Consider the following 20,114-nt stretch of genomic DNA (forward strand, 5'->3'; position numbering starts at 1 on the left):
ATAGGAGCTGTCCTCTACTTCTAAAGGCTGTTGTGATGGAAATGGTGAATTTTCAAAGTGGTCTCACAAATGCGAGCTGTCTGTGTTATTTGTAAAAACGAACTAATGCTTTTACCGCCTACCTCACAGGGTTGTTGTGGGGAAAGCATGTCATATATAAATGGCAGTGCCCTGTTAATGTGAGTTATTTTATTGTTATTATTGGTTCTTCCTTTGGATGTGATAAGTGGAGGCTGGCTTCTTTATGTAACACTTGATGTAGCCGAAGGCAAATGTAGTTTATGAAATCTTCTTTGACCCTCCCACTTCTCTCTTCCATCAGCTGGAAGTGATTTCTTCCTCATCTGGTGTCATAACGCTTAGTATACATGTCTTGTACGCTTTTCACATTCTTTTTTTAAAAAATGTGATTCATTTATATCACCTTCATTTTGAAATATATTCCTCTACCCCTTCTCCAGGCAGCCATCCCTTGTAACAACAAAGCTAACCAACAAAACCAAGCAACACATCACTGGAGTCTGACAGATATGCAGTGTTCCACACCCACAGTCTCCCACCTCTACAAAGAAGGGTGGGAGATACATTCTCAGATATCTTATTTGAATCCAAGCTTGGTCATTGTGTTTGCACAATATTCTGTTCCTTTTCTGGTTGTTATTCTTTTCATTGATGTTGCTGTAGTGATAGTGTCTATTGTTTGCCTCGTTTTGCTTCCTTCGCTTTGCATTAATTCATCTATCTTCCTATGCTTCTCTGTATACTTCATATTCATACTTTCTTACAGCATTGTACTCTTCCATTACATTCATTCACACCCCACCTCGCTTAGCCATTCTCCAGTCAATGAGCATTCACTTTATTTCCAGTTCTTTGCTATTACAAAAAGTACAGCTATAAATATTTCGCTGTACGTATTTTTTTTTTTTACCTCCTTGTGGTATATGCCAGTGAGTCTTGGAGTCGTAGAGTCTGGGCATTTTGGTCACTTTCATTATGTAACCCCAAAGTGTTTTCCTGAATGGTTGGACTAATTCTCAGCTCTCCAAGTGGTGTATTAATGTGCCTAGCTTTCCACAACCCCTCCAACATTGACTATGCCCATCTTTTGTCATCATTGCCTATTTGCTAAACTTGAGGTGGAGCATTTAACATAATCTAATTTATGCAAGTTATGTGTTTACTTGTTCTCCCTATTAGATTGTGAACTTCTTGATGGCAGGGTACATGTTATATATCTTTGTATTTCCTCCTGTTAAATGCTCTATCTGTAGCAGATACTTAATGAATGTTTGTTGAGTGACTCAGAATCATCTGGTGTCCGAGTTGGAAGGGATTTCAGAGGTCGCTTATTTCAATCCTACTAAGCATCTTGGTAAGTGGTCATTTAGCCTTTACTTGAAGACCCTTCAGTTAATGGGAGACCATTGGCTTTCAAAGCAGCTCATTCCAATTTTAGCTTGCTCTGATTTTGCCTTACAATGAGCCTAAATCTGTGTCTCTGATATGTTCACCTGCTGCCCCTCATTCTTCTAGGATCCCCAGGTCTAACCATTTGTAATAGCCATTTGATGTCCCTTCTAAATCTTCACGTCTCCAGGCTAAACATTCCTGCTTCTTTCAATAGATCTTCATATGACATGAACTCAGAGTCATCTGAGCCAATCTTAGTCCCCTCCTCTAGATGTACCCCAACTAATCAATGTCCTTGTTAAAATATGCTATCTAGAACTGAAACAATATTCCAGATCTTCCCAGGGCAGAAAACAATGGGCCTATCACCTCTTTAGTTCTAAAAACTATATCTTTCACTATATCCTTGGGACGGGATTAGTTATCTTGGCTGTGATATCTCACATGTTGAATTATGTTGACTTTACAATCCTCTCAAATGTCCAAATGTTATTCTTGACCAAGGCTTATAGGTCTAGGGATAAATAGGAATTCAGGGGCCATTGAGTCCAGCCCTATCATTTTGAAAATGGAGGAATCTTAGGCCAGGAGGTTGTGACTACACTGAGATCACCCAGTTAGTGAAGCATCAGAGGTGAGATTTGAACCCACATCAAATTTCAGAGCAAGTGTTCTCACCACAGTACCACCCATTCCATGGGCTCAGTCTTGTGTGAGCTGCTAAAGAGGATAAAGGAGAATATAAAGCATTGTTCCTGCCCATAAGGAATTCATAGTCTAAGTGAGGAGTTATGAGAAAATGAGGTACAAAACTGGCTGATAGAAAGGAGCTGAGAAACTAAAAATTAATAAAAAGAGAAATTGTTTCTGTCCATCACAGGCAGAACTCTTTCTTGGGACCTGAATCATCCAATTAATTAAAGGCCCCCAGAACCCAAAAGGCACAGTTAAGCCAAAGTCCCTATCACGCATCTCTGAGAAGGCTTGGGACATGACCTCTGGTTCTTTTAGCAAGCAGAGGGCAGCTCTGTGAGGAAGTAGTGTCTGGATTAAGACTGCATTCAGCAGTTGCTGACAAGAGTCCCTTATGGCTTCGATCATGTCACAGCATAACCAGAGAAGGATAAGCAAGCTGAAGGACCAGGCTTCGGAATCTTCAAAATCTTAGCATCGGAGAATCACCTAGTCCCTCATTCAGTTCAACACATATATGGTAAACATATAATAGTAAGAGCTGGCCCGGCATTATGGATTTGGAGGCAGGAAAAATTGAGATTAAATCTGTTTGTGCACCCATGGATAGACAGGTCACTCAAACTTGCTAAGCCTCAGTTTTTGATCTGTGAAGTAGGAATAATAATACCGGTAACATCTACCTTACAGAGATATTATATGTAAAGTGCTCTTCAAATCTGGAAGTATTATATAGATGGCAGTTATTATAATTGTTTGTTTTTATTATTGAGGATGATGACCTAGATTTCAAGGCAGTGAGGCATAGTGAATAGAGAGCCAGCCTTGGAACCAAGATGCTCTTGGTTCAAATACTACCTCTTGATATGTACTGACAGTGTGATCCAAGGTAAGTCACTTAACCTCCTGGTTCCTGGGCAACTCATTAGGACTATAAATGGCTGAGTAGTTACCCTTCTGTCCTGGTAGATGAAGTTTCTCACCAGGAGCTCCCTACATTGATGAGATCACAGGTCCAGTAATAAGTAAAAATAGTAAATAAGTAAAAATAAGTAAAAAAAAACCCCATGAATATGTTAATGATGATGATGATGGTGGTGGTGGTGGTGTGGATGATTGATGATGATGATGATGATGATGATGATGATGATGATGATGATGATGGAGCGTCTCCTGGACTTGCAATCAAAAGATCAGAGTTCAAGTCTTAGCTCTGCCCCTTACTAACCAGGTGACTTTCAAAGTGGCATGGGATTTTAAACCTGAGTTTGATTACTGTCTCTGTTCCACAAAATGTGCATGACCTCAGTCAAGGCATTTCCTTTTCCTGAACATCATCTACAGAACAAGCGAGTTGGATTAGATGAGCTCTAAGGTCCCTTCCAACTCTAAAATCCTGTAATCTCTTTGTGCCTCAGTTTTCTCATCTATGAAATGGGTCTTCTACTGCCTGTATCTCTCAGCATGTTTACGGGGGGTGGGAGGGGAGTCATTTGTAAACTCTAAAAGTGTTACAGAAATGTTGTGCTATTGTTATTATCACTGAGTGCTGTGAATTCTGGTAGAATGTAAGCTCCTTGAGGGCAGGCCCTATTGTGTTTGTCTCCATATCCCCACTGCCTGGCATAGTGCCTGGCACTGGCTGGACAATTAATAAATGCTTGAAATGAATTAATTTGAATTTAATGGAGCCTTGTGCTGTTTACTTGTGGGGATATAGAAGACATTCAAGACACAAATCATCAAGGAACAATCAAATTACTGAAACAATAAGAGAACATGTGTTACACCTATGGACAAAATGCCAGGTGGGCAGGGCCTTGGAAGCCAAGCAGAAGCCTTCACCTCTTAACCTAAGGCAATTTCTCCTAGGATCCCAAATGCAGGCCCCCCTCCTCCTATCTCCCTTAGGAGACCCAGCACTGTTGGAGAAGGTCCAATGCGAGATGAGTGAATGATGAACATGGCAGGCCAGCCTACTTCAGTCTGACAGTGTTCCCCTCTCAGCTTCTGTCTCTGCAAAGCCTATAAAACAATCACGTGGCAGACGGAAGGCCTAGGCTCAAATCTCGGCTCAGACACTAACAAGCTGTGGCTCAGGACAAATCATTCACTTTCTCTAGACTTCAGTTTGCACATCAATAAAACGAAGGGTTTGACTTAGATGGTCTCTGTGGTCGGTTGCAATGATAAACTTTGGTGAATCAATGGATGGAGAGGGAGAACATGGATTTGATGCACTAGGATATCATACTTTTGGGACCTTGGGCAAATCCTCCCTGGGCCTCCTTTTCCTAATGTGTAAAACAGGGGGGCTTGGAGTAGATGATCTCTAAGGTCCTGCGAGCTCAGTTCTGTGATCTTGTGAAGGACAGGCGCACAGTGAGAATTCAGAGGGATGTTCAGGAAACGTTCCATGGAGGTGCTAAGGTTTAAATGGGGTTTTTGCCAGAGCCCCTCAACTGCTGCCTGCCAAGGTCCCTTGACCTATGGTATGGACATGCCTAAGAAAATGGGGAAAGATTCAGAAAATTCAGAAGCAATTGGCAACCTAGCCCAATTGTCTCCTTCTTAGTGCCTTGACCTCTTGTATACTCTGTGCCCCAAAGGCCAGGCAATTTGTACTTTGTCCTAGCACACAAGGCACTAGATCAGGTTCTCACAAATACGGAGATACATGCAAAGCCTTCCAAGTACCTAATAAAACTATACCTCGACTCTCACAGTACAATTGGGCCAGCATAAACAATAGCCCAACGGTCCAGATTCTCTCTACCTTTGTATAGGCAGCCTTGGAAAGGTCAAGAGTTTGGTGTCCTCCTTAGAGTTATTGACAATAGCTACTGTCTCTCCTCCACATATCAAGAGTCCTATCTTCCTGATTGGGGCATGTGATTATGCCTGCCTTTAAGACTCATCATTCCACTCTCTTTCCAGAGACCAGAGGAGGAGGGTGACCCTGCCTCACCATGTACACCTTTTCCTACTGAGTCAGTGCTAGTCCACTGACTTCTCCTGAGCCAGTGTCCCTGCACTCCTTGGTGCACCCCTGTCTAGGCCCCTCTGATTTTCTTTATGACCAGCTATGCTTCTTGTCCCTATACCAAAGGGCTCATCTGTGTTAACGGCCACTCCAATACATTCCTTTGTATCTTTAGGGTTCTTCCGGGAGGGGTATACTGCTGACTCCTGCACCTTCTTCTCTTCTTGAGGCCTCTCAAACCCAGGTGGAGGCTTGAACTTAAAAGTTTTATCCGCTGGGAGCTTCTCCTCACTCTGGTATCCAAGATCCCCTGCACTGCTATTCTCACGGTGAAGAGGACGTTGGTCAACCCCTCCTACCACGTTACCTTGACTCAAGGCTCCAGCTACTGGTGTGGGATCTTGGGAGGGGTTGAAGACTCGCCCCCTAACCTGACTCAGAGGGGCGATTTTACAACCCTTCCCACGACTCTGCTACCAAACCCAAAGAAAGCCTTCGCCTGCTTCACAATTGCCCTGTAAGTCAGCTCTGGGCTTTTGAGAGTCCGTCCCTGTTATTGAACTTTATTGGACTCTCGGGACTCCAACTTGAAAGGCAAACAGCTATGTGTGGAAGGTAAAAGGGTGTGTCATTGCCTGCAATTATTTATTACCATCTGAACTACGAAAAAAAAGTGTCCAAGTCTTATTGATGTGGGAAATTAATAGAGAAGGTAATGGGGAAGCTGGCTCCTGGGTGTCTGTGATAGAAAGTATGGGAAGCAGTGTTTTTGAATGTGTGGAAATAGCATGGTTTGCAGAAACCACAAGATATCCAGTGGTCAGGTGGGCTTTTTAAGGAGATATTTAAGCAGCGGCATGCTGGAGTCAGCTTGAACTGACTTGAGAGAATGTAAAATTTTCAGCGTGAACAATTATACCTCAGAAATCATCAAGGGCTACAAATCAAGGCTTGATTTTTTTTTTGTTCTGTTGATTGACTACACTTAAGAAAATGATGGAGAAAATGTTAATAAAAGCATGTTGTTCCTTTTTACAACTTTTTAGGAGAGCTGGTTGTTAAATATTTACCAGCATACCCCTGCTTTTCTTTAAGTGCCCCAATTCCATTTTCTTCCCCTCCCCTGACTCTGGTGAGGTTGCACCTGAGGATCTCAATGCAAAAGGGCCATTTGAAATTCCCAGCTGGGTGTGCTGCTGGAGATAAGTAGCCTCTTCCTACAAGAACTTGGGCTCTAGAAAGCAGTGTGGTCAGAGTGGGTAGGGTCACCCTGAGCTTACAGTCTTTGGTTTTCCATGCACATGAAGACCAGCAGATATGTATGTTGTTTGATTGGGATATCAGTACGTGAAAGACCTCTCATTTTTGTCTGTGAGGGAACTCTTGGTATGGAAACTTCCCCCTAATAAAAGAATGACAGCAAAATTCTCCATGTCAGCAGCTAGGTAGGGGAGGTGTTTAGATAGGTCTTTTCTAAGGTCCCAGATGTCAACCCCCCCCCCCCAAGGGATTGTATACTCCACTTTCAAGATAAAAGATTCCAGGTCCCTAGGAAAGGTTATATCAGTGCAGAGGCATGTGTTGAAATATGATATTTGAGGAATACCTGCTAGCACATTTTGGCTGGACTGTGAAATTTATGAAGATACTATGAAATTAGGCTGAGTGAGCAGTGAGGTTGAGGCTAATTTAGAGGCCTTTTAGATGCCAGGCTTGAGAAATTCGTATTTTCTCCTAAAGTAATTGAAGAATTAGTGTGATTTTTAAGTGAGGGAGTGACAGGGATTGGTTCAGTGGGAAGATTATTTTAGCAGCATGGGAAGATGCTGAAAACCCAGAGACCAAGTGAAAGACTTCATTTCCAAGGTCCCAGTGTGGAGCTTAGTAAATCCCTGGCCCCTCCCATGGGTAGTGAAGGAGTGAGGGAGTGAGGTTCAACATAAGCCACAAATGTTCAAAAGCTGACTGACCCAAAGGAAGAGAGCATATCTAGGAGTGGAGGAGGGGAAGGAGAGAAGAAACTATCCAGATTAAGATCTCATCAGGGAGATAGTCAATAAATATTTGTTAACCCCCTACTATGTGCCAGGCACTGTGCTAAGCTCTGAGGATACCAAAAGATGCAAAAGATAGTCCCTGCCCTCAAGGAGCTTACAATCTAATATAAGCTTTCCCCCCAGAATTCCTCTGTGAAATAAAGGTCACTACAGAGTGTTAGAGGGTTAAACAGAAGTCCTGGCCCACTGGGTCCCAAAGCAGAATCTCCAGAACAAGAAAACTAGGTCTCTACGGAGAATGTCAGGGAAAATATCATGGTAGAGGGAGGCAAATTATAAAGTGCCCAAGTCTGACATTTGGTCTCACCTGTGTAATCTGTTCAAGACTGTCATCTTCTGGAAGCTAGACATACACTTTCCCTCCACCCTATTCCCCTTGCTTAGCAGCTGCTGCACAGCTGAGAGCCTGGACAGCTAAAGGCTGTTCTGAAGCCTTAAATAAATTATGTCTACTATTTTACTTGCGTCAAATATGTCCTTACTTCCCTTCCCAGCCTACCGGCCCAAAGAACACAAGTAAGCAACTGAGTCACAATGTCCCTTTAGTAAAACCATGTCAGCTTTCTCTGAATAAGTTGTGATTCCTTTTGGGTGAAATGATCTAAACCTTGTTATTGATGATTCCATAAGCTTTCCAAATATGGAAATGAGAATCACCAGTCTGTCACATCCAAGGTTTTATGGGCTGAGGTAGCTACCAGCAAAAAACAACAGGGAGATTAGAATTAAACACTGACTGTGGCATCATGGGAGGCTTGGGTTTAAATCCTGACTGTTTTTTTCATGGGGAACAGGTCTCTTAACCTCAATGAGCTTCCATTGTTTCTAATCCGTAAAAAGGGGTTAATAATACCTGTAGTGGCTACCTCCCAAGGTAGTTGTGAGGATCAGATGTGACCCTAAATATAAAGCCCATTGGAAACCTTAGAATAGTATATAAATGAATCTGCTATAACAATAAAAATTACCCCCCCCACTGCCACCACTACTATCACCACTACCACCACTACTACTACTACTAATTACTTCTATTTCTGCTACTATACTATTACTTCTATTTCTACTACTACTCTATAACTACTGCTACTACTACTGCTGCTGCTGCTACTACTACTACTACAGGTACCATGGTAGAAAGAGGTTCCTCATTGGGCTTTCCCTACAGCAGTGGGAGCAAAGTCCCCAAAAGTACTTGTAATACTAGAGGTCAGAAAGGTCTAAGGAGAGATTCCTCCTCACCACTGACTTGATAAAAGACACAGCCCATGGAAGTGATGGAGCTGAATGCAGGCAGCTGAGGTTTGGATGCAGCCAAAAATCAGATGTAGTTATTGTCAAAGAGAAGGAAAGAGTGTGGGAGCAGGGGCTCCCAGGATTCACGTTGGAGATGATTCTTCATGCATGACTTAGGCTGTTGGCATAATCAGTCTGCTGGAACATAGAGTAAGCTTCTGATTTCCATAGAGTTTGCTTTCTTGTTTCTTACCATGTGAGCTGCAAGCAGCATGAGTCTGTGTTCACTCAGCCACATCATTGCTGCTGTCTTAACTTCCCCAGCTTGATGGGAATTGTCATGCTGCTCTGTTACATAATTACACCCAGCTATTCAGCCTGCAATGATTAGATGGCTTTCTGATTAGGGAAGTGATGGAGAGAGATGTCACTTTTTTTTTCATTTTTCTTTTCTCCATGAAAGAATAAAATCAGCCTAGATAATGTTGGCCATGTGAATGAGAAGTCTTCCTGAAGCCCCAGAATGTTAAAGAGATGTACAGGGTATCTAGTTCAAACTCCCATTTTACAGATGAGGAAATAGAGGTCAGAGAGGGGAAGAGATTTGATAAGAGGTGCCTTGGAAGTTAAAGGCAAATTAATGTCTCCTGATCATCTTCCCTGTATTCATTACATGATATTAAGCACTCAGCACTTGTGAATTTCCATCAACTTCAGTTCCAGGAAGTGGGATCGATGCTGTGAGAGATGCTTAGGCTATTTCTTGAGAGGCAGTATGGCTTAGTGGGAAAATCACTGGACTGGGAGTCAGGAGAGACCTGAGTACAAATCCCAAGTCTGATATACACTAAATGAGTAACCCTGGGAAAGTCACTGAATTCTCAGCCCAAGAAGGTTCTTATTCTTTAAAGTAAGGATAATAAAAGCATCAACCTCCCAGGGCTGTTGTGAAGAATGAATGAAATAATATGTGTGAGGTCTTTGCAAACTTTGAAGTGCTATGTAGATATTAGTTGTTTATAGGATGGTTTGAAAATCTTCTCAAAGATGTTCACTTGTCCCTTACAATTTCATTTAAGGTACCCAATGTCTTTACGATTTCCATTTAAATTGGAAATTAAATTGGAATTTAAATTTCCATTTACATTAAATTTATGATTTTCCATTTAAATGGAAAATCCACATTTGTGGCTTGTCTGGCCTTTGTGTCACGATGTCTGATTTATGAATGGCCTGTTCAGTGATGGGAAGAGCCACTTCTGGAGTGGAGCAATCAGCACTTTGTCCTGGAGTGTTGATATTTGGGGGGTGGGGATGATCACTTGCAATATTGTAGCAACATAGAAATAACTGACTTTGGCACCCAACTGGCAAGAGTGATTAGTTGAAATAAGGAACTCCCACATACCCCAGGTGAGCCCTCCCTAGGCTGGCTCAAGCTTCTTGATTCTACCCTGCTATAGATATACACATACACACACACACACACACACACACACATGCCAGTGGCCTCTTGGGCTCCCAGGACACATTTTAAATGGTTTCCTTATTTACTCAGTTTATCGAAGTCGCTAGTTGTGGTTCTGGCACTGGGAGCCCCCAGAAGATCCACATTAATTTTTTTTAAACAAAACTTTAGATAGTGAAATAATTTACCCTTATTAGTCAATCAATCATTAAACTTTTGTTAAGTGCCTACTATGTGCCAGACACTGTGCTCAGTGCTGTTAAATGCAGAAGTCAAGGGTCACAGAGCATGAATGGGGAATCTGTAGTCCTAGCTCTCAACGGGATCAAGAGCAAATTCAGCAAAACCTTGTGATGTGAAAGTTGAAGATTAAGTTAATGAACATCACACCATTACATGGTCATTATGGGGGATTGTGGAGCATGATGGCTCAGTCTTCAGTTAGCTGGAAAATTCTGTTTGCTAGTACACTCCTTTGTCATTCACACTGATTAGCTGAAGTGTGTTCACCATAGACCTGACAAGTAAGATCACACATGAAGTCAATGGCAGAGTCAAGAATTCAAACTCAGGTCTTCTGACTTCCCAATCCCTTACTCTGTCCACCATCTTTCAGAATGATACTTGATATAACTCAGCAGATATGCTAAAGAGTGTGACTAGTCTCTTCTTGTCTTCAATGTTGGACATGTTACTGTCTAGGAAATTCTGAAATGCTGCCTGGTAAAGCCAACAAGCATTTATTAAGTGCTTACTGTGTGCTAGGCATGGTGCCAAGTCTTGGGGATACAAATACAAGCAGAAAGCTTTCTGTCAGAGTAGGATCACAAATTTAGAGGTGGAAAGGACCTTAGAGAGCATCTAGCCCAATCCCCTCATTTCACAGATGAAACAGAAAGAAAGACAGCCCCTGCCCTTAAGAAGCTTACATTCTAACAGGGGAAAACAACAGATAATAGGAAGCTTTTGAGGGAAGAGGTAGGGACAAGGTACTCACTGGTGAGCATGCTGGAGAAAGTCCACAGAGTCAGGGGGAAGTGAGAAGCAGAACTTGAAGAGGCATGAAGACATACCTGATCTGGGCACTTGACTTAAATTGGAAGATCTAGAAACATCCATCATCTTCAGGGAGGGGAAGTGACTATTTCCCAGATTTGAGAGTGAGGGTCAGAGCAGACTCTCTGAGGATCTTAAGTTGGAGAATCTATTTCTTTTTTCTTGCCTTAATCCTTTTCAAAAGAAAAGCAAAGTATTTCATGAAGGATGATAGAATAAAGAGGCTGATGTTTTATTAGCCCGTCCCTGTTCTGATGGGCAAATAAGCAATTGAGTGTTTTTCATTATGTGAGCTTTTTGTTGTCTTTCTCTTTCATCATGAAAATATGAAGGAAGTCATTTGTGTTTAGACTGAGGAAAAAAAGAGGTTAACTGCTATATATACACATATATACATATACATGTATACACATGCATGCATACAGATATATACACACATATATAAAAATCTATATATGTGTATATATATGTATGTATGTATGTATGTATATGTATATGAGAGATGCTTCTCTTGTGTATTTCAGAATACCAGAAATGATGTCTGTTTCCAGACTGGTTTTTCTTGCAGGCAATGTTGGTCCTTTTGAGGCACAAGGCACAGAATGCCAGATGTGAAACTAGGAAGCATGCCTGCTTTGTCTTCATTTAGGCAGCATGATTGAATAGAAAAAGAACAGGATCTCAAACTGGAGGAGCCAAGTTAGAGCCTAGACAGTGTGGCTAACTAACTGAATGACCTCAGGCAAGTCACTTCATCTCTGTAAAATGAGGGGGTTGGATGCCCTCTCTAAGGTCCCTTCCACCTCTAAATTTGTGATCCTACTCTGAGAGAAGGCTTTGCTATTAATTGAGTGTAAGTTGGTCCCAATTCATAGCATTTTGAGCTAAAAGAGGTCTTAAGTATCATCTAGCCTGACTAATTGGAGACACAGAAGCTTGGGAGATGAATTAAAGTGCCCACAGTTGCATAGTTAATAAATTGGTGAGTCAGGATTTGAACCCATATCTTCTGACTCTAGACCCAGCACTCAAGCATCTGAACCCCAGCTCACTCTGACTTTCTAGCCTCTTACTGAGGACAGAAGCCCTTAGATTTCTGGGAAAGTGATTTCAGGCATCAGCCAGGACCTGGGAAGAAGGGGCAGGAAGTTCTCAGTCTAGGTCCCTTTCCTGCCTAGTGAGTATGAAGCCACCTTCATCACCTCTGAGTTTGGTCAGACTAGGTTCTGTCTGGACAGTTTCATTCTCTTCCTCCCTTTTGAATGACTCCTGAAAGGATATGTGCAAAAGCCCTGGTGGGCTCTGGTATACAGTTCACCCTGGAGCTCTCTCGGGGCTAAAGGCTGACTAAGGGGAAGGAGACACAAAGCCCCCTGGGAGTTACATCAATGAAAAACAAACAAACATCTGGAGTTCGGCTTTATCTTACCTGCCCGCCGGTCTGCTACTAATTCTACCATAACTCTTTCTGTTCAGCCATAGATTTGGGAGGGGAGTGGGGAGTGTGATGAAGGGAGGAGCCTGTTTATAATGGCAGAATAGCTTTCTCAGCTGCCCAATTCAGGACATTTAAAAAGCCTAGCAACTACTCAAAGCAGCAGTAAGGTGGCATAGCTCTGAATTTGGCATGGAACTGTGAATTCCGCTCTCTTAAAGTGCTCTCAGATGTGTGGTGTCTGTAAACCAAAGGGGTTTTTTCTTCTTCTTCTCTCTTTCCTTTTCTTACCCGCCTCCCCCACCTTTTCCACTGAAAGTTAGTAACACACTATGCAACTTGTCCCAGACTGAATTAGTTAATCCACCCCCCCCCCCCATTCTTCTCTCCCATTTCTGACAGAGGAACCTCCTGGGATTATCTGTCACTTCTTGACTGTCACATCTAATTGGTTCCCCGGTTCTCTTGACTCCAGCTAATCCCCGATTACATTACTTCTCCAGAGTCTCTTATATTTCTTAATTTCCCTACCACCTGCCTAGGCTATTGTAACAGCCCCTAGTTTGTCTTCCCCTTTCTAGGTCCTTCCTCTCTCAAACTAATTATTTTTTCAGGAGGAAGAAAAAAACCATTATTTTGCCCTTAAAAAAAGATACAGCAGTGACATTTCCCAATTTCTAATGACTTCCATTTCCCCTTCTCATCACACACAATGGAATCAATCAGTTGGCAAGTATTTAAGTCCCTACTGTGTGCTTCATCACACACAGTAGAATCAATCAATTGGCAAGTATTTATTATGTTCTACTATGTGCCAGGCATTTTGCCAAGTACCAGGGATCCAAATAAAAAAAAAACCAGACCCTGCCCTCAAGGTGCTTACATTCTATTGAGAGGATATTCACAAATAAATCAATAGAGGTACATCAGATACAAAGTATCTTGGGTTTAGGAGGTACTAAGAACTGGGGGATCTTGAAGAAGATGTCACTTGAATTGAGCCTTAAAGGGAGCTGGGAGTTCTAAGAGGTGGAAGTGAGGAAGGAGATCATTCCAGGCCTGGGGTAACATTCCTTCGTAACAAAGAAGTCCAGTTAAAAACCAATCAACCCATTGGCCATGCCTGACAATGTATATCTCATTCCACACCAGTAGTCCACCACATTTCTGTCAATCCATTCTTCACACTATTACCAGACTAATATTCCTCGAATATAAATCTGACCATGTCACTCATCCATTCAAACCTACTCAGTGATTCCCCTTGGCCTAGCAGACAAAGCTCACCCATGCTTATTAGGATGCCAGACCTTGAGAAGGAAGCTTCAGGATCATGGAGCCCAACCCTCTCTTATTATAGGTGGGGAAACTGAGATCTTGATTTTATCGAGGTCACTGAATTATATCAGTGGCAGACTCAATACTATACCTCAGGCCTTCTGGCCCTACTTTCTGGTCCTTCTTTCATGGTCCCCATGCTGGCCCCTCTCTTTTTCTCCTGAAAAAAAAAAGCAGTATCTTTCCCACAAATCCCAGCAGTGGATTTTTCTGCTAACCCAGGCCTAATGGGGGAGTATTGGGCCCATAACAAGATGAGCTGGAAACTAAACTGTGCCATCTTCTCTCTTAGCCACCAGAGAAGGAAGGTGCCCTGCCCCGTCAGGTGGGCAACAAGACTGAGTGTGGCTTGCTGGGGTTTGTCCTGGACCTGAAGCAAGATTATGAACCTGTGAGGAGCCAAATGCCCGAGGAGAAGCTGTACAAGGTGTATACCTTTAATTCCGTCAGGAAGTCCATGAGCACAGTGATTAAGATGCCCGATGAAAGCTTTCGCATGTATAGCAAAGGGGCATCAGAGATTGTCCTGAAAAAGTAAGTATCCAAGGTTCATGGCCAACTTCTCCTGTTCACAGCCAGTTCTAGAACTGGAAGGAACCTCCAAGAGGTGATCTAGCCTAGCCTCATAGCCTTTAGGCGGGCAAAGAAAAGGTTAAACCAGGGGTGGGAAACCTGTGGCCCTCTAGGTTCTCAAGTATGGCCTTTTGATTGAATCTTTCTGTCAAAGGGCCACACTTGGGGATCTAGAGGACCATGTGTGGCCTCGAGGCCACAAAATCATGTAGGATAGTTATCTTTTGATGGATTTAGAGATCTGTAGCACATTGGAGCAGAAAGAGACCATAGAAGTAATCTACACCAACCCCCTTGGGGAAACTGAGGCCCAGGAAGTGACTTATGCAGAGTTCTCCAGTAAACTAATGACTGAGTCGATATTAAAACCCAAGTGTTCAAAGTCACAGGTCAGATGATCTCGAAAATCTCTATATTTTATATTTCCATTTTAGATTCATAGGGGTGTTTTGGGGTGGGCGTTTTGGGAGGGTGTGGTAAGATTTCTTCTTGGTATTTGTTAGTGGCACCTTGTTTGTGATTATGGATAAGAACAGAAGAGTGGAAAGAATATGGCACTGGGAGTCAGAAGACCTGGGTTCAAATCCTGACTTTGTACCTCACTTGATATTTGGGCTGAAGCAAGTTGCTCAGCTCCTCTGGCTCTCCGTTTTCTCCTCTCTCAAATGCCCAACATCACCAAACAAGTCAGTTGCAAAGCCGGAACTAGAGTACAGGTCTCTTGACTGCTGTCCTGGGCCTCTTTCCCCCTCTCAAAGTGCCTGACTCATTTCAAAGGAATGACTTGAGATCCCCAAGACCTGTGTCCGCTGGTCCTGCAGGTGGCTTATTTCTGGTGGGTGTTATATCCCAGAGAGCGGCCATCCACTGCATCTTCTGCCTATCGCATATGGGAAGCACTCCCTGAAGACAGTGTAGAGTAGTGGATAGAGCACTGGATTGGAAGTTAGGAAACCGGGCACCTTAGCTGCCTTCTACTTTTGTGGCTTTAGCCAATCACAGTTTCTCTAGGCCAAAGCTTCCTCTTTTAAAATTAGTGGTTGGTACAAGATTGTAGGACTAAAGATTTAGACCTAGAAGGGACCTCAGAGGTAACTTAATGCACCTCCATTTACAGAAGGATGAACTGAGGCCCACAGAGGCTCAGTGACTTATCCAGAGTCACACAGGTAGATGTTAGTTGTTATAAGGAAACATGTTGTAAATGAGTACTGTTAACCCATCAGGACTGGACTCATGATTTCAGTGGCAGAGAGAAAACTTTCCTCTACCAAAGCAAATTGGCATCTTTTCTGCATCTTAGAGTCTTAGAAGTTGACTCAGGCACAATTAAGTGTCTTGTTTAGAATCACTCAGCCATTAGGTGTCAGAAGAGAGACTTGAACTCAGGCCATCCTGGTTCTGAGGCCCACTTGCTATCCAACATACCACATTCCCCCTCTTACCATGCTCCCGGGTCATGGAGCAGCACATGCCTAGGAGGAATTATAGCCTGAATTATGTTCATAATTTTGGTGGCAAAGACCTGATCTTACTGCATCCATCTAAAGATGGCAAAAACCAAGGCAGGTGGCTGGGCTTACCCGTGGTGTAGAGGAAAACAGAGCTCTCTAAAATCCCCCAGAGAATGAGTGGGCATTTTTTAAGTACTGACTATATTTCAGGCACTGTGCTAAACACTAAGACAATGTTTGACTTCAAGTAACTTACATTCAAACCCTCATTAATCCCACTATCCCAATACTTCCAAATTGATCAGCCAACTGAGTTATTGCCTGCTTTTCTTTCAGATGCTGCAAAATCCTCAGCGCAGCTGGTGAAGCCCGAGTCTTCCGACCCCGAGACCGAGATGAGATGGTAAAGAAGGTGATTGAGCCCATGGCCTGCGATGGCCTCCGAACCATCTGTGTAGCTTATCGGGATTTCCCAAGTAGCCCAGAGCCTGACTGGGAAAACGAGAATGATATCCTCAATGATTTGACCTGCATCTGTGTGGTGGGCATTGAAGACCCTGTGAGGCCAGAGGTAGGTTTTATGTTCAACCCAGATCTTTTTTTTTTTTTGGTTTTGTTGGTCCATAGTTGTGAGGGATAGAGGAGAGAGGATTTATGGATTGAGTAGGTCTGCCAAGGGCTTTGGCCATCTAATGTGTGAGACTCTGTACTTCAGCATAGGGCATTACCTCCCCCCCTTGTTCTCTTCTGAGCCAATGGACCAAGCTGTTTTATAATTGCTCTATTCCTGCCTCACAAATGCCACCCACGGAATGATTCATTGAAATGTCACAAGTACCTTGTCATTTACTTCCCTATCAACCTTCTTTTATAGCACCTTGACCCTTCAGTCATTTTTGGATGGCATTAAACATTTCATTTTGTACTGTTGGAAAGGTCTCATCCAACCACTGGCAGACAGGCAGACCTCTCTGTAATTGGACTGAGCAACATATGAAGTGTAACTGTAATGTAATAAGACTGGAAACATGTAATGTTGCCATCCATTTTGAGTGCTGTCCTCTTCACATTCAGGTAACTTTACACTTTCTTGAGCGGTATTGTCGGTGCTCAGAAAATTTTTAGAATTGCCCCATGGGAATTGCCTTTTGAGGCCACAATAAAATGACAAATTTTCACCCTTCAAAGGTGGATTTGATTTTGGGAAATGTCCAAAAGTCATTCAAGTACAGAATCATGTTGAGAAATCTTGTTAATGGTTCAGACTAAGGTATGATTGTCACATAATGAAACTGATTTACATTTATGATTGGCAAACTCAGTTTTAGTGAAGACTTCCTGTAATACTTTGAGCCTGGCAATCTTATTGGAATGAATACAGAGTCTTCTATATTGACTGCATTGAAAGGCAAAACCCATGAGGATGCTGGTTTGTCTGGTCTTCTCTGTTTAAAATTTCATTACTTTTCATCACATCTCATATGTGGCCCTGCCCATTTATAGATAGGTATACCAGTCTGTAAAACATCTAGATGTGGCCTACCTAGGTGTTTAGAACTCTTTAATGCTATTCACAGAAGAGTTTGTGTTGGCATCCTCTGAAAGAGCATTGTGATACAAATGTCAAGTGGCCCTTGACTAGAACTAAGTAGAATAAACTGAACACTGAACTTATTAGAAGATACTTAGGAGACATTCAGTTGCTAAGAACGTTAGGAGCCTGACTTAGAAAGATAGGAAGCTGTCAACAACTCATTTCCACTGGGAAAGAGGTCTTTTCATTCCGCTTTTCTCAAGGTGGTTAAAATCACTCCTGGTTCTCCACTCCTGAACAAGACCCTTGTGCCTGTATACAAATGGGCAGGTTTCCACAGATGGGATCTCTGAGACCACTTGGAGAAAAATGAGTTTGAGAGGTTGTACAATGCCAACAGTAAGCTGATAATGCTTCAGTCAACAGTGTCCCACTGATGATAGTGAGAAGCACTTCATCTAGCTCCTGGCAAGGGACTGGATAAAGGTCAACAGTCAGAAATATTGCTTGTTTTTTAACAAAAAAAAAAGCTAGGAAATGCATCATGGGTAGTGCTGGCCTCTCAAGGGAACTGTCTTTCTCTCTGCTGCTGGACTTGCTTCTCCCAAATTTGCATTTGTTCCTAGAGCTGTAGGTAACTAGGGAGTTAGAAGGCATTATTTTCCAACTGTGTCTAATTTGGAGATGGTAACCTCTTATCCCACATGTATGCCTTACTATCTTCTAATAATAATCTTATATTTAATGAGCTGTTTACCTGTTCTGTCCCTTAGTAGAATGTAAGCTCTTTGAGGATAGTGTCTGGTTTTGTTTTAGTATTGTATCCCCAACACCCAATTGTGTAGGTAGAAGCCACTTAAATACTTGTTCAATTGCATTGCTTTGCTTTGCATTAAATTGGATTTCTCCATTGGTTCTGTGTCTCTGATTGATATCTTGTCTCACATGGGACTACTCCAGAGCTTCTTTGACTATTGAGCGTCTTTTCTTCTAGTGGAATTTTGAAACCAGTCAATAAAGCCCAAATGCTTGAGCCATATTAGATATAGTGCTAGCTCCTTCTTTCAGTTCTATAGATGGCAGCTGTAAGCTTCAGGGTTACTTCACTGGAGGCCCCTCATGTGTTGACTCCTTTGCTCAGGTGAGTTCTGCAGAACCTGAGACAGTTGACCTCTTGGGTTAAGAGTTCTAATTCTACTCTTGAAATTCCTAATATCACTTCCTTTAAAAAATATTATGGTACTTTGAAGAGGATGGTAGCATAAACTTCATTCAAAAAAGCCATGATAGCCACAAAAATTTCAGAAGAACTTTTAAATAATTATGGTAATACTAAATTCTGACCATAAGAGTTAAAAAACAGAGTTTCTACTAATAAGGATACTTTCAAGAAGACCTATATAGTTGTGGTTTTTTTTAAAATTTACAAACAACGTTCTTTTTCCTGATAAGCTCCGGATTCTAAAACAGAGTAATTACAATTTCTCTTTCCTGGATTGTACTTTATGTTATTCTTTTAAGGATGCAAGGAAGTTCTTGCATCACATGGTCACAATTTAATCATTCTAGTACTGGCCCTGCCTGTGGGATCATTCAATTACTATTGGTGATCATTATGGAAGTGGGAAAAAGGAAGAGGTAGTTCTGACAGAAGATGGGCAACTATGGTCCCAGTTTTGAAAGAGAATGTCACAATATAGATTCTGCAGTGTAGGCTAATGACTGTGATGCTGATGACTGGTTTCCTTGTTTATTAAACAGATTATAAATGCTTAGGGAAAAAAGAGGTGATCACTGTGATCCAATGTCAGTTCATATAATCAAATCATTTCAGACAGGCCTCATATCCATTTTAGCAGGATTACTACAGTGACAGATTAGAGAAATATTATATATTCTTCTATTTGTTAAAGCATTCAGTACATCAGAAACAGGTAAAATTTGTGAACAGAACTCTAAAATACAATTACTTTTTATGTAATTTCTTCTGACTAATATAAAATGGTAATAGGCCATTAATCCTCATCAATGAAAAAAAATGTAATAAATCCAGTAAAAGACTTTATAGTAAAATAAATTTGAATAGAACATTTCATTTTACCGAAGAAATAAAAAATACTGTAATTATGACTTACCTCCAAAGCAGTTGATCTCTGAAGCATAGGTGTGGTGGTGGTGCTCTTTGTTGAAGGAATTATTCATGTGTTACTTGAATGCTCCATACACAGAACAAAGCATTCACTGAGTTAGAGGATATTATAGAATGACCTATAGTGCATTTATACTTAATGTATTCATCCGTGAAGTAAAGCAGGAAATTGTAAAAGCCTATAAACAATGAGTCACTCATGAGCAAAGGCATTTTTGTTGTTTTTCTTATAAAGAACATATTCTTCAAAAATCAAAATTAGAGTCAATAAAATGGTTTTATGAACATTTTTAACATGCGGATTTGTAATCTAGGAGATTGGTAAACTTGTATATTTCCACAGATCATTTGAGGTAGTCTCATATCTCATAGAAAAGATAGAGAATTATGGATTTTATGATAACACAGCTAGTTGAATCCCCAAACCCAAAGTATAGACTAATGACCTGATATAAACCTGAAAAGAAGTCTCTAATGGAGTTCCCCAGTGCCCCATTCTCATCCTTATTCTATTGTTCGCCATTTTTATCAGTGACTTTGATTAAGGCACAAACAGACTACTTATCAAATTTGTAGATGACACAAAACTGTCAGGGAAAGCCTAAAGTGGACAACAAAGCTATGATTTAAAAAAAATCTTGCAAATCTAATGAAATGAAATGCAAAATATAAGATGGAAGAGATCTGACAGGAGACAGTCAGTAGAGAAAAAAACTACAATGGTTGTT

The 20,114-nt window shown here is 41.7% G+C and overlaps 1 protein-coding gene across 12 annotated transcripts in view; it reads left to right on the plus strand.

Annotated features, from left to right (window-relative positions):
• ATP2B2 (ATPase plasma membrane Ca2+ transporting 2) overlaps window positions 1-20,114 on the plus strand; it is a 404,797-nt gene that overhangs the window by 337,494 nt on the left and 47,189 nt on the right. For all 12 annotated transcript variants that reach the window (XM_020981028.2, XM_078152198.1, XM_078152196.1 and 9 more), the window contains 2 exons: window positions 13,969-14,210; window positions 16,040-16,274. In XM_020981028.2, coding sequence (XP_020836687.1) covers window positions 13,969-14,210; window positions 16,040-16,274 — 477 coding nt within the window. The remainder of the gene's footprint in view (window positions 1-13,968; window positions 14,211-16,039; window positions 16,275-20,114) is intronic.

Source organism: Phascolarctos cinereus, unplaced genomic scaffold (assembly GCF_003287225.1).
Source record: "Phascolarctos cinereus isolate Bilbo 61053 unplaced genomic scaffold, phaCin_HiC Scaffold_4;HRSCAF=312, whole genome shotgun sequence".
Lineage (NCBI taxonomy): Eukaryota > Metazoa > Chordata > Mammalia > Diprotodontia > Phascolarctidae > Phascolarctos > Phascolarctos cinereus.